The 16,083-nt window shown below is 39.9% G+C and overlaps 3 protein-coding genes across 49 annotated transcripts in view; 2 read left to right on the top strand and 1 right to left on the bottom strand.

Moving 5' to 3' along the window:
- ATP2C1 (ATPase secretory pathway Ca2+ transporting 1) overlaps nucleotides 1–8,397 on the top strand; it is a 97,031-nt gene extending 88,634 nt beyond the window's left edge. For 25 of the 35 annotated variants that reach the window (XM_086849543.1, XM_086849546.1, XM_086849535.1 and 22 more), the window contains 4 exons: nucleotides 640–787; nucleotides 1,424–1,519; nucleotides 2,299–2,440; nucleotides 3,317–4,145. In XM_086849543.1, the coding sequence (XP_086705669.1) occupies nucleotides 640–787; nucleotides 1,424–1,519; nucleotides 2,299–2,440; nucleotides 3,317–3,453 (523 nt within the window). In that variant the 3' untranslated portion in view covers nucleotides 3,454–4,145. Of the gene's footprint in view, nucleotides 1–639; nucleotides 788–1,423; nucleotides 1,520–2,298; nucleotides 2,441–3,316; nucleotides 4,146–4,662; nucleotides 5,449–8,315 lie in introns of those variants that run through there. The other 10 variants (XM_086849528.1, XM_086849566.1, XM_086849651.1 and 7 more) reach the window with 2 other exon arrangements.
- NEK11 (NIMA related kinase 11) overlaps nucleotides 5,436–16,083 on the top strand; it is a 104,790-nt gene continuing 94,142 nt past the window's right edge. For 2 of the 13 annotated variants that reach the window (XM_086849868.1, XM_086849775.1), the window contains exons 1-2: nucleotides 13,217–13,435; nucleotides 13,770–13,856. The gene's annotated coding sequence lies outside the window, so the exon portion shown is untranslated. Of the gene's footprint in view, nucleotides 5,612–7,090; nucleotides 7,140–8,315; nucleotides 8,549–10,025; nucleotides 10,090–11,101; nucleotides 11,166–13,085; nucleotides 13,436–13,769; nucleotides 13,857–16,083 lie in introns of those variants that run through there. The other 11 variants (XM_086849842.1, XM_086849833.1, XM_086849785.1 and 8 more) reach the window with 10 other exon arrangements.
- ASTE1 (asteroid structure-specific endonuclease 1) lies at nucleotides 8,000–13,010 on the bottom strand. The gene is made up of 4 exons (XM_086849766.1): nucleotides 11,671–13,010; nucleotides 9,854–10,064; nucleotides 8,756–8,951; nucleotides 8,000–8,495 (listed from the first exon to the last, which is right to left on the bottom strand). The coding sequence occupies exons 1-4, from the start codon at nucleotides 12,982–12,984 to the stop codon at nucleotides 8,201–8,203; spliced, it is 2,016 nt and encodes a 671-aa protein (XP_086705892.1). The 5' UTR covers nucleotides 12,985–13,010; the 3' UTR covers nucleotides 8,000–8,200.

The following is a 16,083-nucleotide window of genomic DNA, read 5'->3' as shown; positions in this document are numbered from 1 at the left end:
CAAACTTCTCTCTACAACTTCCTGAAAGATGGTTGTAGTCAGGTGGCGGTTGGTCTCTTTCTCCAGGCAACAGCTGACAGAAAGAGAGGACACAGTCTTAAGCTGCACCAAGGGAAATATTGGTTGGATGTTAGGAAAAAGTCTTTTATGGAAAGAGTGATAAATTACCGGAATTGTCTGCCTGGGGAGGTGGTGGAGTCACCATCCCTGGATGTGTTTAAAAAAAAGACTGGATGTGGCACTTGGTGCCGTGGTTTAGTTGAGGTGTTAGGGCTGGGTTGGACTTGATGATCTTGAAGGTCTCTTCCATCCTAGTGTGAACTTCCTCTGTGAACTTCACTATCTGCAGTATGTTTCTGTGTTAATTCTGTTTAGTTTGCTTTAGTATCTAACTATATGAGGGCAGCAAGGATACCTAAAGATCCACGGATATGCCCATGAAACTTGCATGCAGGATTCTGGCTTCTCTCTGGGTTCTTCTTCTGACCCTCTTCACTGCAAATAGATGGTGGAGGGAGAGATGGTGAGGAGCTAACATTAAATCCTCTTTTGTTTAACTCAGAAAATTTAATCCTTAAGTTAGAAGCAGTGAATTAATTTTATTATGATAAAAATATAAGATGTTCTTTTAATTGAAAGCCTTGGGGTGGAGCCTGTGGATAAAGATATTATTCGAAAACCTCCAAGAAATCTGAAGGACAGCATTCTTACCAAAAACCTGATTGTTAAAATACTGGTTTCATCAATAATTATTGTCTGTGGAACACTGTTCGTCTTCTGGAGAGAGGTACGACAAAAATGCAAAATTAGAGCAGTAACAACCTAATTTAAAAGAAATCCTTTTTGTACCAGCAGTTGAAATTCAGAGTTAATATGAACTTAGTCATGACTTTTGGTCATGCTTGTTTAATAATAGCAGAATAGAGAGGAAGATTTTCAAAATAGTGTTGAAATGATAAATACGGTTTTATTCCCCAATCTGTTTTAACATAGATTTTTTCAGCTTCCAAATCTACTTTGGAAACTTTACCCATAGAAAGTAATTATGTAAATTTTCTAACCAGATTATTATGAAACAGCCATTTGACTTTGTTTTCCCAGTAGAGAAAAATGTTGTGTGAACATTTGGTAGTGCATCGTAGAATTCCTGCTATTCCACATGCTTGAATAAATGTTGGTCAGGAGGCTTCATTTAATCATAGCTTGGAATTATAATTTTTTATAAGTTACAGGTGTGTAATATTTGATGTAGATTTCATAAACCAGCTTCTTGGGGCAAACAAGTTACTTTTGCTTTCATTTCCTAACTAGTAATACTTACCCTATTCAATTTACTTACTGTAACAGTTTTGTTTAATTGACCTTGTTTAATTGTGAAGGGTTTAAAGCATGCTAAAGCCATTTCATTTTATTTTGTTGGCAGTTAAGAGACAATGTAATAACACCACGAGATACAACCATGACTTTCACCTGTTTTGTATTTTTTGATATGTTCAATGCTTTGAGTTCTAGATCTCAGGTAAGTCATTCATATTGTCCATTTACACAGTAATAACACAATAATCAGAGTTTTCTTTGAGGGAAGATTTTGCTGTGTTTGTTTCAAGTGTTTTCCTGCAGATTTACTTCACATCTGCTATTAAGCTCAGAGTTTCATGGATTTACTAGGTAGAATTTCTTAAATTACAGGTAAGTTAAGTAATTAATTTGTTATATGGTGGTGTCCTGACAAAAGCAAGCAAGTTGTTACTAAGAGCTGAAGTGTGATGGGCCTTTGTATTGCTGCATATACTTGGTTGTTTTTTTTTCTCTTCCTGGAAATTCTGCCAGTTCAGCAGCCTTACCAGAATATGAACTTTCTTGAAGGCCTTTGCTTTTATATTTTGTAATCCTAAACCCATAGTCCAAGGAAAGTTTCAGAAACTGTTCTGTATTTTTTTATCTGTGTATATTTTTTTCATTTCAAGGAAACAAGTCTGAAATTTTGAGATAGTACACATTACTACATTTACTGTAATTTGCAGTCTTACCTGTTATGGAATAGTGTAGGGGAAACCTTTTCCTGATGAACTGTACTTCTGGAATAGTGAGCTCAGTATGCAAGTTGTTGACTATGAAGACAAGACTTGTACTCTATTTACCAGGGAGAAAATGCAATTAGCCTGTTCAAGAAGTTGTTCTGGATTATCAAGGAGGTCAACAGTAATTTTTCTAAAAGTCTGGATGAAAAGAAGTTGTAGTTTCTTGTCTAGATAATTAAGATTGCATGTACATTGACATGTATTTTCTTTTTTACAGACAAAATCTGTGTTTGAGATTGGACTTTGCAGTAACAAAATGTTCTGCTATGCTGTCCTTGGATCTATAATGGGGCAGTTATTGGTCATTTACTTTCCTCCACTTCAGAAGGTTTTCCAAACAGAGAGCCTGAGTGTCTTGGGTAAGAACAGTTCCCTTTTCAAAACTGTGCATTAAGGATTAAAAATTGCGTTAAGGATTAATTCATAAATGTGGTGGGTGGTGGTTCTGTAAGAACACTTTCTGACTGTTTGTATACAATAGGAATACAAAGCCTGCTGATACTTCTTGTTTTGTGGGTAGGGTTTTTGGGGGGGTTTGTTTGTTTCATTGATTTGGGTTTTAGTTTTTTGAATTGTTCTAGCTATTTTCTTTGGGAACCATGATTTAAATACTTATGGTACATAACTGATCAACGTGTTCTTAAATTTTTATGAAGGTGCTTATTTATTTAGGAGTTATTAATATAAATTTTGTTGCAGACTTCGTAGGTTTCTGAGCACCGTTAATTTAACTGCTTCACAAGTTTTTTCTCTAAATATAAACACCTTATTTAGAAATCCTGATCCTTTGATATTGATTGCATTTTCATAGGGTAAATAAATAGGAGGATTTTAGGAAGGTATAGATGCATAATACTGTTTGCCTTAATAAGACTTGGATTTATTACATTCATGGTTTTCTGGAGTTAAGTGATTGTAATGAAATACATGTATTTATTGTAGCATAATTTCTGATTCTATTAATATTTTTTTTTCAGGATTAAGTTAATTATGTTGCTGAAAATAAGCTTATGAAATGCTTTAAAAGCTTTAAATATCTTGTGTGTAGTTGCGATTTGTACGTAAACCATGCATGTTAATCTTCTGGGCCTGCAAAAAATTGAATTTTGCTTCGTTTCTCCCAAACTTTCCCAATGACCGGGAGAAAATTTGAAAGTTTTCTAAGTCTTGTTCTTTTGTAAGTCACCCCTCAGCCTTAAATAGCAATTTTAAAGAAAGCTAATTATCTCTTCCAGATTTACTGTTTCTTCTGGGACTCACTTCCTCTGTGTGCATAGTGACTGAGCTAATAAAGAAGTTTGAAAGAAGCAAGGAAAAGATCCAGAAACGTGGAAGTACTTCTTCATCAACTTCGTCTTTTCTTGATGTATGATGCATATTGCATTCTTGTGTTTGCAAACTTAGCGATTGCTGTCTAAAGATGTTGGAGAAAGCAAAACAATATCTGGAGGATAAAGAAATCCTAAGGGCTTTTGACAAGTCCTTTGTTCCACTGGCTAATGACGAACTTCATGTTTCAAGACTGTTTAGAATTTAACTTCCAGCTGTGGAAGTAACAAATGAAATTATGCAACTTTGGTAACATTTTTCCTCAAACATAAATTTACTTTTAAGATTGAATGGTATTGTGGGGGGGAGGGGGCAGGGGTTAATTTAAAGGAAGATCTAAGCCCAAGTCCCATTTTCTGCACTTAAAAGATATAACTGTGTAAAATCCTTCTCTTAGATATTAATATTTTAGTTTGTTTTTATTTAAAGCATTGTACTATTCTACTTTTATGGTGGTGGGACTTTGCTACTAATACAAGGATAAAAATATTTCAGAGGCATTCCACTGGGTTTAGTCTGTCACAAGAGTGCCATATTCTAGCTACTGTATTTATTTACTTTATTCTGCGATGTATAAGCGGCTCAAGTACCTTGTGCTACAGTTTTTTTGTATCCCAAGTTTGGTTTCTTTTTGCACAGGATGTGACCGCTGTCGGATCACTGTTTTTCTTTTCTTTTTCTGTGATTGAAAAGCCTATACTGCAATTTGAAGTAAATGTTTGCTTTTCTTATAAATGTGTTGTCTCTTTGTTTTAAAAGAAACTGGCATTTACACCAAATGAATGAGCTTGTTCTGATATGATTGCAGTTGCAGGCTTTGTTTCATGTCTTGTTCCAGATTTACTGTAGCTTATGACTGTTAGATCACTTGAGTGATTTTAAGACAGTAGTTATGGAAATAATTTGTAGTGCACTGAATTAGAAAATTAATGCAGGCAAAAATACCTCATCCCTCTCAAAGAAGCTTCATTTTCCATCCTTCTTCCTTCCTTCCTGTTCATAAAAAAAAAACTTATTCCTGGTAGGTAACTTTAAATTTTAACCCACAGAATTACTTTTGGAGCTAGAAAAGCATTATAATAGATTTATTTTGACATTGTAAAAGTATTTTTAATCTATTACAATGTCTGAATACTCTAATATTCACTAATTGGAAACAGTATTTTTCTTCAAAATAGTCTTGCCCTATTATCATCAGTGTCATCTCATCAGAGAAGAGAGTGTCATCGGTGTCATCTCATCTTCCTTTCAGGAAATTCAAGGAACTATCTCCTAAAGAATATTTAGAAGAGGATGTCTAAAGATCTCTGGGGGGAGTCAAAGACACACTGGTATCCCTTGTAAACTTGTGCATGTGCATCTCTCCGCACTGTAGCCTGAAAATGTGGCAGTGGCGTTGGCTCTGGCCCATGCTGTCACAGTGGTCATCCTGTCACTTGAGGAGGAACTGTCATGAACAGACACTGGGATATTTCTGCATTTTCCATTGTGACTTGCCCATGTGCCATGCTCAAAAGTGCAGTGTGAATTTCTCTGCTTATGTTACTGGAATTGTCTTCTACTTTTTGCCTGTGGGATTCCTAGACTTTGCCAGGAAATGGGGCTACAGAAACAGGGCATGAGTGCATGCTCAGCCTGCTTTATATATGCAGTTCATCCATGGCTCTTCCTGACCCTCAATAATACCTGGACTACCGATGTGCTGAGATGTGATTGTGTAAAGACAAAGATCCTGCAGCACCTGGCTCTCATCTCTTCCCGGGGTTACCACTGAGCTGGGAGGGCCTGAACAACATGACCTCTTACAGGAATGTTCTCGTGTCTTCAAGCAACAGTAAGTTCCTTACTTACAGCAGTTCTGCCTTTCAGAAGTTGGACAAATTTGACAGTTTTTGAACAGTTAATGTCTTTGGCAAGTAAGTCTTTTGGCTGGGGCTGTAGCTGTTCAATATTGTAGTGTGTTCAGTACTTCAATACAATTTCAGAACACTTCATTAATAAAATCCTTAGTATTCATTAATAAAGACAAATAGCAAAAGCTGACAGTGCATGCTGATGAAGAATCTCAAAGAAACTTTGATTTTGGGAAGAGACAGCAACTATACCTTTCACATAGTAAGTCTTAACTTGTGGTTGATACTCTGCCGTGGGATTCGACTGCTTTGTGCTCTGCTCTTGCTCTTGGAGTCCCAGAAATCTAGGTAAGTACAGATAAGTACAGATGAATGCTAGATTATTGTCTTAGCTTGGAAGTGCCATTGCAAAGTGTAAACAAATGTGTTACCAAGTGTCCCTTTCCCAGCACAAGTCCCACTTTCTGAATAAGGTGTATCATTTTAGACAAGTAAAATAAATTTCAGTCTCCTAAGGACAATTTTGCCGTATTGCAGGGTGGGCTTAGTTTAATGTAATTCACTTAAATTTGCCAGAAGTTTTGCTGCTGTGTTTTCCAATGGAAAGCAAAATACTAACAAGTAGTAAATCTAGTTCAATGTCATTATATGTAAAAAATGTCTGGACTGAATTCCATTGTCATTATTTTGGTTCCTCTTGTGATTCATTACCACTTTTACAGCATGTTTCTGAGGTTTGTTTTTTTTTCCAGAGCAGTTGAATCAATAGTGGGAACTTTCCATAACAATTAAGAGGCATTTCTTATAGGGTGGAAATAAACAACAACCAAGGAATTTACAAAGAACTTTGGTTCTAATAAGTAAAGACCCTTTTTAAAAAAAAATTCCTACAAAGACAATGGGAGACCTATAATGAGTCAAAAAGAAAAACTCTAACACTTTAAATTCTGCATGGTACCTCTAGAATCAGTAATTATTTTCTTCAGCCTACAGGACTGGGTTTTGCAATGAGTGTGTATAATTTCATCAGCAATAAGGAACAGCTGAATTCTGCATTGCGAACATATTTCTCCTACAGTAATTCTTAATAATTGAGGCAGCTTTCCCAAAGGTATTCTCAAAATGTCACGTGGTCACAGCAGTATTTTTATCCCAAAGTGGAATATTTGACCTTATTCCAGTCTTCTGAATTATCTAATTGAAAATATGACTTAGCAAGTCTCAAGAATTTTTATTATCCAGCAGTTTTCTGATGTGGGATTCAGAGTAATGAAGATCTCTTTTCTCACCAGCACTAATGATGTGGAATCAAACACACCTGTGTTTTTATATTTAAGACCTATTTTGCATGTGACTATTTCTGATGATTAAAAACTCCAAGGAATTACAAACTTGGGAAAATAAAACATATGGGATCATAATGGAGAAGAGGATGATTTGGACAACTAAGAATTTCAGTTTTAGTTAGTAAAATCAGTAACTTTAACCCCTCTCAACTTTTAAATAAAAGTAATCTGATGGAAATGTACATAGAAACCTAGAGAAACGGGCTGTGAGGTTCTGGCTTGTGGTGTGGTTGGGTGTATGTGCCATCTGCTGGTAGTTCAGTAAGCAGCAGCTTTTGTACTGGGAAAAAAATTACATCTTTCTAGGACAGGCTGTACCTCAAAACTAGTTTTCTCTTTAATGTAACTTCTTACAGATTTTTTTCTCATTGACTACACTTGGGCAGTATCAACACTCACCTGTACGATATAGGAGATCTTTTCTCTAAATCCTAAGATATGGTGAGTTACTTCCATGGGAACAGTTACTAGGGAGCATAAACAGGACTGAAAACTTGAGCACACAAGGCAGGAATCAAGTTTGAATTCTGGTAAGTTATGGGCAAAACCTGGATGATTAGAAGAGGAAGTCAGGATCTGCCTACATGCAATACAAGGTTTGTGGATTCTTGAGAAGAAAAAATCCAAATGTAACTGTATATTACACAGGGAAAACCAATAGTTTCATAAGAAAAGCATTTCTAAAAATTGACTAATTATGCTGGAAAGTTTGCTAATACAAAGCACTGAGAAGTAGATGATGTAGGATTCCAAAAAAAATTATAAACTGTTTTTCAGTATTACCATGTTGATAGCAAGGGTTTGTCAAGTAATTAGTGTACATAGGGGAAGTCAAAACAGATCTGGTTTTTAATACAGCCATTGTTGAAAAAATAAGAGTGACAACAGCTTAATAGCAGAGGATTATACACATTACTGTGACAACTACTGAGAATTAGCAAACCTGTAGAAACTTGCTCCCATGTGACAGCTTTGTGTGTGCATGTAACTCTTTCTTTAAACATATTAGGGGGAAGGGGGAGAAATAAAATCTGATGTTTCTCCCTGAATATTGACAGAACCTGTAATATTTCAAGCACAACTTAGTTATCACTGAGCAAAGCTACCTCTCCCTGCAAGTAAAAGTACTCCACTAGTAATGACAGATTTTACAGTATTTTTAAACCTGTCAATTTCTGTTTTAATCTCAACTGTTAGACTGTGACCACTGTGTTGTTCCAAGTTTAAAGTTGGATTTTTTGTAAATGAAGTATTCAGGGAGATGAGGCAGAGCCAACCAAATGATCATGAAAAGAACTCCTCTAAAATAGTCCTGCTTTGAAATGCTAAACAGCTTTGTTCTAATTTTCAATTAGACTGATGCCCTTAAAGAAAAACAAAACAACACAACTTTTATACGCCATTTCTTTTATACAAATGTTAAGTTACAAAAAGGTAAATAATAAAAATAATCCCCTGAAGCAAGTTTTTTGGTGAAGTTTGAATCAAGAACTTGTGTGGAAAGAGTTGAGCAAATTCCAATACAGTCACATATTTTAATGTTACTTCTTCCATCAGCATGGCATTAGAAGTTATTCCAAGAATAATGCTTTCAGTCATCCACTTCCAGTGATGCAAACCTATTAACACTGCATAAATGCTGAGTTTCTGGCACAGCACATTGGGTGGCTGTTTTTTTCTTATTTGATGCTTTCCTCTTTTTGCAGGACTCTGATCTGGTCTTGGTCATCTTTTGAAAGAAGTCTGGAGATACCACTGACTCCACTGTATTTAACAAAACCAGATAAAGATGAGCCATTTTTGGAGATAAGATAAACAGATTTTCCACTGAAGGTGCTGATTTAAGCTCTTGATACAGTCTGTGCACAAGGGTCCCAGTGTAAAGCCTGCTCAAAAGAAGGAGATAATCTGCATTTAGAATTGCACCTCAACAGGACAGGTACAGAAACATACTACTTGATGACAGACACATACAGCATCCAACAGTCAACTCCTATACTAAGAGTATTTTTCTTAATAATTCCTTTAAAGGAGGGTATTCTACTGTAAGTACTGGCCAAAGGAGTTTGACAGAGAAAATGGAAACATGTTAACACATCCCTTCAGGGGCTTGTGTGGAAAGCAGATCTCTGGAACACAACCTTACCTACTTAGGTCTGGCTCAGAGAGAGGAGTACCAAGTAGCTGGTTGAGATACAATCCCATCTGAAGACAGCACTGCCATTGGCAAAAACTGTGTGCAGCATCTAAATCAAAGTCATTATTTTGCAATTTCTTTTCCTTCCATTTTAGAAATTCGTTATATGCCACGCTGTCATCTTTGGCAGGTAGAACTGTGGGATCTAGGTTATAAATAAAAAAATAACTTGGAAATAAATGTTCTGCTGTGAACAGTACAAAACAGTACAAAAGGTGGGTGGAGCCAGGTGGGGTGGTCTCTTCTCCCAGGTAACAATTGATAGGGCAAGGAGAAATGGCCTTAAGTTGCATCAGGGGAAGTTTAGGTTGGACATTGGAGGAATTTCTTCACAGAAAGGGTTAGTAGACACTGGAATGGGCTGTCCAAGGAGGTGGTGGAGTCACCATCCCTGGAGGTGTTTAAGGAACACCTGGACGTGGCACTCATGCCATGGTCTGGTTCACAAGGTGGTTTTTTTTCAGTCATGAGTTGGACTCTGTGATCTCAGAAGTCCTTTCCAACCTAATTGATTCTGTGTGATCAAACCCCAAGGTATAAACCCCAACAGGTATAAATATTACTGAAGCTTGAATTACTGAATTTCTGTGATTGTTTAATACTTTCAGATTTGCAATGCATAGGCAGGGAAAGTGTGCCTGGGCAACTCAGCATTTTTAAGTACAAATGATTTTAGAAAAACTCAAAAGCAAAAAAAAAATAAAATTAAAACACTTCAAAAGTAGCTTTTTAATGCCTGAGTACATTAAGCTTACTTTTTGTAACTTTTATATCTGAATTAATATTTTGATCCTAAAGAAAGTACTTATAAATGCAAATTAATGTTTTACATTGTGGTAGTGGTTTACCTATACAAAATGCTAAATTTATGGTAAGCACTTTTTCTTTGTGTATATCACTGCAAAAAGTGTGACACCTCAGAATATAATGTAAATCAAGGCTAATTCCTCTAAATTTGGACAACTCCCTATCAGGGCAGAAAAATTAATTATGGTCTCGATTTCTGTAGCAGCTGAACACCTAAAACTGTATTCTTTAGAGACATACCTGGATCTTCAGTTATCCTCTGCAGTTCTCCAGAAACTATCATTAGAAGCAGAGCCTTTAATTGGTTCAGCTTAACTTTTGGTTCTGAACAACATATCCAGTAACATGTTACAGCAATAGGGAGTTGTAAATGACTTGGGATAGATTCTAAGAAACTCATTTTCACTCCCAGAGTCTCCAGCAAAAGCATCTGGCGGCACAACACAGGCACCTGAAAATAAATTTAAAAATTGAAGGTAAGAGATTCACTTGTGAGCAATTTCTAAAAGGCCAGTAAGTTCCTGGTTAAATTAGTTACTGCTTTAGGTTTTTGACAAACAATTATTTAATTTTCACAGGTATTCTGAATAGGAAATATTTTTTTAAATACTACTTAAAACTTTAAAAATGACATAGTTAAATATCAGGTGGAAAGACAAAAGTAACTAATGAGTAATTAATTCTTAGCACATGTTTCCTTTTTGCTGAGCCATTTAACTTCCACGAAGTGGTGTTAAAAACCCTGTCCATAACTTCATGCATGCAGAATTACAGCAGGCTGCTCAGATGCAATCTGAGCGCTTTGTAAACCTTGATTAGGATTGTTTTGCCTACTCTTAGGCAGAAGTCAGTTTTGCCTGGAGCACTTTAAATGCTGAACAATATTTAGTTCTTCTAACCTTTTGCTCAATTGATAATTCCCATATATTCACTAAGGAAAATTGTTGTAGTAGCAAAGCTCAAATTCATTAAACAAACAGCAGACACACACCAAGGTTGAAGTAAGGTGTCATTAATGTCTCTGAATACGAAACTTGATTTTTCAAACTCATAAGTGTTTTGTATTGTTTAAAAGGCGTGTGCCACTAACCTACGTAAAGTAATCTGTACTTTGGACTAACAGCTATTGTAGCATTTAATGGTGTAGCAGTTAAGACAGACTAACTGTTAACTGATAGACTTGGTTCCTTTACAAAGGAGCCAGCAGCAAGTGATAAAAACATTCAGCACTGTCCACACACAAAGATGTGTTAACAGTCAATCTGAACTCCAGAACGGATAGAGCATAGAAAAATGCAGAATTAAAACACACGGATTGTATTTCAAGACGTCGCAGATATTTCTGCATACATAACCTCAGTTATGCAGCTTCGAGAATGGGAGACTACTTCCCATTATGGCAACAGTTACAGTCTTAAACATTAGAATTTACACAGAAGTGCTACTGGAACTGGAACTAACCTAGGACAACTTTCCTGTGATTTTCAGGTGCTGTTCTGCTCTGTCTGGCAAGCTTCAGAGGTTCATGTTAGCAGGAGCATATTTGGGACAGGTAAAACTGCTGGGCAGCTGCAACATTCACACGTGGAATATTGACTTCTAGTAAAAAGGCATAGGTCAGATTTTGTTTCAGAACACTGCTATGAACCATTCCACAGCTTGATCAAATACAAATTAGATTTTGTAATGTTAAAATTGGACTTTCCTAAACTGCATGAAACTGAATTCCTTCCCATAAAAAGCAAGTATTATTGTTACAAAATACAAAGGATGAAATAGGGCCTTCTAATGGAAAATGCAGGGAGTATTGCATATATCCACACTACAACTTCTCATATAACTTGTCTTTGTACTCTTGGAGGGGGGCAGGAAGGGAGATGAAGACAACCTGGTATAATTTCTTAAATATCACAGACACTTTTGTGTTAAGTAGTTACTTACTGAGGTGGCTTAGTTCAGACATCACATTTAGTGGCCAGATGGCAAAAGTGAGTCCCAACTATTTTTGTGTCACTCGTGGAACACTGTTACTGTGATCTGTCCTGACAACCATTTACCTCCATTAACTTGTCCAAAGGAAAACGATCATCACAAAAATCTGGGGGTAGGCTTGCTGCTTGAACAAATGATTTTTTAAGTGTCTTTTGGCATCTGTCAAATTCACATACAGTGGGCAGCTCGTTGGTCTGCTTACTTGGAGAATCATCTTCGGTACTGTGAGACACTCTCAGCAGCAGTCCATAGATAACTTGTCGGATGGGCAAAGCTGTGCTGTGAGCACTGGGTCTCTGCATGTTCTCCACCTGAACGCGGAGGAAGGTGCTTCTAAGTATCAGGGCATTGATGACGAATGGGGCCAGCTTACCTTTTGCCAAAGCATCGAACACCCACTGTGGTACGTCTGCTTTCCTGGCAGCCTCGCACTCATAGCTCCCATTCTGAAAGAAGTCCTCAAGATTCACGTCAGACGGAGCATAATCCTCCATTGAAGTGCACAGAAGCTCCCGTATTTCTTCCCTCTGATGTTTCTTGAGGTATTTCAGCACGTTGTCGACGGCCTCGGCGGGCTCCGCGAACTGCGCCAGCCAGTTCAGCAGTCCCTGGAGGCGGAGGTGCTTCCCGCCCCGTCCCGCCGCGCAGCCCCTCGGCAGGCGCACCTTGCTGAAGAACGCCTCCAGCGCTCCCAGGCCGATGTAGTCGTTCCCGTTCATGACGGCAAAGAGCGGGAGCAGCGCCTTGCTCAGGTGCCCGAAGTGCCCGCAGAACCTCTCGGCGGAGAAGCAGCGCGCGGGCACGTAGCATCCCTGCGGCCCGGCGGCGGCGCGCACGCTCTGCCACTGGAAGTGGGACAGCGGGCAGTACCCGCCCGCCAGGTCGAACACGAAGAAGTCGCTGTCTAGGGAGAGGACGGGGCAGCCCCAGCGGTTGGCCAGCCCGGCGATCTCCCGGTCGGCCTCGGCGAAGCACTGCACGAAGGGCACGGCGAGCCGGCCCAGCGCCTGCACGAAGGCCTCGCGGGTCAGCAGCGGCACCAGGCAGCCGCCGGCGCCCCGGGACAGCCCGTGGGCCGCCCGCAGCTGCTCGGCGGCGCGGCCCCGCAGCGTGGGCAGCTTCCTGTCCTCGGCGCCGCGCCCGCCGTCCAGCACCACGAAGGGCGCGACGCCGCAGGCCCGCAGGACGCCGAAGAAGTCGCGCACGGCCGCGGCGAACGCGCCGTAGTCGCCGCCGCGTCGGAAGTCGGCGTCGGGAGCCAAGCAGAGGCGGTGGTAGAGGCTGCTGCCGTCGATGACCAGCTTGGTATCCCGCACCCGCAGCTCGGTGAAGAACACCCCGCGCTCCTCCACGAAGCCCGTGAGCCCCTGCACGCCCATGGCGCCGGAAGCGGTGCCGGCAGTGACACGCGCAGCCCTCCGATCCCGGATCCGCTTCCTCTTGCTCCTCCAGTCCGCCGGCTCCCGGGCGCGCGCGCGCCGTCTCCTGGCGACGGGGCCGCCAACGGCGCGGGCCGGGCCGGGAGCGCCGCGAGCCCCCCGGGAGCGCCGCGAGCCCCCGGGAGCGCCGCGAGCCCCCGGGAGCGCCGCGAGCCCCCGCCGCTGCCGCCCTGCCAGCGCCCGGCCTGCCCTGGGCCAGCCCCAGGGGACGCGGGACACCCTGAGGCGCCACAGCCCCGCTGTCAAGACGGGAAGCGGCGGGGACGCGCGGCACAGCCGGCTCCCGGGGAGTCCCGCAGCCCTCCGGAACGGGGACGCCGCCCTCGCCCCTTGCTGTGGTGGAATGTGGGTGCTAACTTGTGTTTTGGGTCTTACACGGTCTTGTAACAAGGTAATAACATCGTTGAGGTTATCCTAGGGGATCTGGGCTTCCCGAATGTGCCTCAGGGAGATACTACATTTGATAGCCGAGTACATTTGACCCCGTTTTACCGTCACCCTCAAGTTAGATTGCCTCCAGCACTAATAATAAAATGTAGTTATCATTTCCCTAGGAACAGTAAAAAACCGAGCTAAGTGACATGATGTCACTTCAGTCTTGGATAAGTTTCTAAAGATGTTGCAGAGAATAATCATGGAGCCAGTGTTAAAAAGTTTTTTTTTGTTTGTTTGTTTGGGTTTTTTTCGGTTTTATTTGTTTTTTGGGGTTTTTTTTCCCTATTAAGGAAAAAACAAGGAAAATCTCATTTTTTGAATTGTCAAAACATTTGAAGGAGTGGGCCAGTGAAATCATCGTCAGGAAAAATATCAAGGTAGTAAATACTGAAGATACTTAGAGCTAAATATAAAGACTTTAGAATTTGTGCTGCAGGGGGTGGAGGCTTACAAATGTTAAAAAACACCCGATAAAATTGGAAAACGGCCTTGACTGGCAAAGAAGTGATTATCTTGGAAGCAGAAAATGTCAGAGTATCACAGCTGTTGCTAAAGAAACCTGAAGGTTAATTTTTCTTACAGAAACTAATAAAGGTCAGGAAAGAAGTTGAGGTGGTTTGCGCTTTCCATGTGTAGGTGGATCTATGAAACACTAACCAGCAACGTTCCTTTAGTTTGCAGCACAAAAAAAGAAGATTTAACTCTAGCCAAGGAAAAAAAAAATATTAAAAATGGTGATCCAGACAATGTAATTGCATTGAGTTAGCAGCAGCCAGCTGCCTGGCTCTGGGATGGGACTTGGGAATGGTGGATGGGACTAAGGAAACTCCTTCCCAAAGGTACTGGATAGGGAATACTGAGATTATTTTTTAGGAAAAGAGAGCTGCAGACGTGATTGCTTTGTGTTCAGCTGTTTTGAACATTAATGAAGCAATTGATGTTGCTGCTTGGGAAACAGCTGTTCAGTGGGAGATGGACACTGGTGCAAAAGGAGCACAAGGAAGGTTGGGCTAGAGGTTTTAGTGAGGTTGGAGAGCCTGTACTTCATATACTCCTGAAGAATCCATCAGTCTTGTGGTTGAGTCAATGTTTCAGCTCTGTTGGCTCTTAAAAGGCATTTCTTTCAGATGCAGTGCCAGCAATTCACCTCTTCTATTCCATTAAAATGCACCTGTTGCTACAATGGCAGTCACTGACCCCTGCCTTATAAGACTCTTCAGCAGTAGCCTGAAGAGTGTTAAATGCTAAAGCATTTCACAAAGTTACATGATAATTATTACTATTATTATGTAGGGAGGGAATTTGAAGCATAGAGAGTAAAATATGGGAGGTATTATTAGAAATAAAGCACAGAAGTTAAACTCTGTGAGCTACTTGATCTTAAACATGGTTTTGTGGTCTAGAGGATTGTCATACATTCCTAGGTAGGCCCAAGAAAGTATGAAAATTTGAAGGTGAGCTGTGTTGACTTCAGAAAGAAGAAAAATAGGTATAGATGGCTCAGCAGTTTTTCTAAAGGAATTTATGAAGGCATGCATAAAACAGAAATTAGGAGAATAGAACAGTGAATGAAAATTGCATAAACTTTATAGAATTGGTAATATAATATTTTATGGAGGTCATCATTCTGCCCTCCCCTTCTCTACACCTCAACATGATCCATTTGGGCTCCTTCAGACAGATTTGGAGTTACAGAGAAATAATTTTATAGCTGGCATTATTTCCTTAGCATTGGCATTTCAAAATTTTTGTCAGTGTTGCTGAAAGAGAAAAAACAAACACTGTTAGGAGTGCTGCAGTTTAAGAAACATGCAGGATTTGTATTATTAAGATGTCTTGTAGTAATTAAAATTTATCTGTTTAACATGGTGACAGGCTTTTTGGTGTAGTGAGACAGCAGCTCAGCAGATGGGTATGAAAAGAGGTTCTTGTGCCTATACACAAATACACACACACAAACAGAGTTTGTTGTTGCAAGATACAAATCTGTAATCTTAATTTAGGCTCTGCATTCATTTGGAAGAGAAGCCAATGACTTGGAACCTAAAGTTGTACAGCTTTTAAAATTAGGCAGTTTATCTTTGCTCTTCCAAAACCACCACCGCCACAACGAAAATCCTGTTTATGTGTTTGCCTTGGCCTTGAAATAATGTGAACAAGGCCAATGTGGGCCTGCTGCTCTGCAGTACTGATGGATGGTGACAATAGTAGCACTGACCTTGCAAGACCTTTACTTGCTCCAAAAGATCTTCATGCAAAATGATGATGCACGTAGCATTATATAAAGACAAAGTAATGAAAGCAATATTGTTTTGTTATGAGCAGTGAAACACCTCCCCTTTTTCATTTGGAATGAGGAAGGCTGGGTTACTCTAAACAAAGTAAACAAAGTTACTCTAAACTCATGAGTTTATATTGAAAACATAAAAACAAAAAGCATAGAAATGCTAGAGCTTGGCCTTTGCAGACCTTTTGTTTGCAGAATTAGAACCTCAGACTAGAATTCCCGACCAAAGCTAACTTGTTGGAAAGGTGAGTCATGGAAGAATACAGTGAAAGAGAAACGAGCTTTAAGGAGAGTTGGGTTTTATTGAAAGTCTTGCA

This window comes from Cyanistes caeruleus, chromosome 1 (genome assembly GCF_971803275.1).
Source record: "Cyanistes caeruleus chromosome 1, bCyaCae1.hap1.1, whole genome shotgun sequence".
In the NCBI taxonomy this organism is placed as follows: Eukaryota; Metazoa; Chordata; class Aves; order Passeriformes; family Paridae; genus Cyanistes; species Cyanistes caeruleus.
This window is presented reverse-complemented; position numbering and strand designations above follow the sequence as displayed.

Excerpts from the sequence above, each read along its gene's own strand:
- ASTE1 (XM_086849766.1), bottom strand. The coding sequence starts at position 12,984 with ATGGGCGTGCAGGGGCTCACGGGCTTCGTGGAGGAGCGCGGGGTGTTC. Across the intron at positions 10,065-11,670 it reads CTTTGGACAAGTTAATGGAG|GTGCCTGTGTTGTGCCGCCA; the intron begins GTAAATGGTTGT and ends ATTTATTTTCAG. Across the intron at positions 8,496-8,755 it reads TCTGAGCCAGACCTAAGTAG|GCTTTACACTGGGACCCTTG; the intron begins GTAAGGTTGTGT and ends TCTTTTGAGCAG.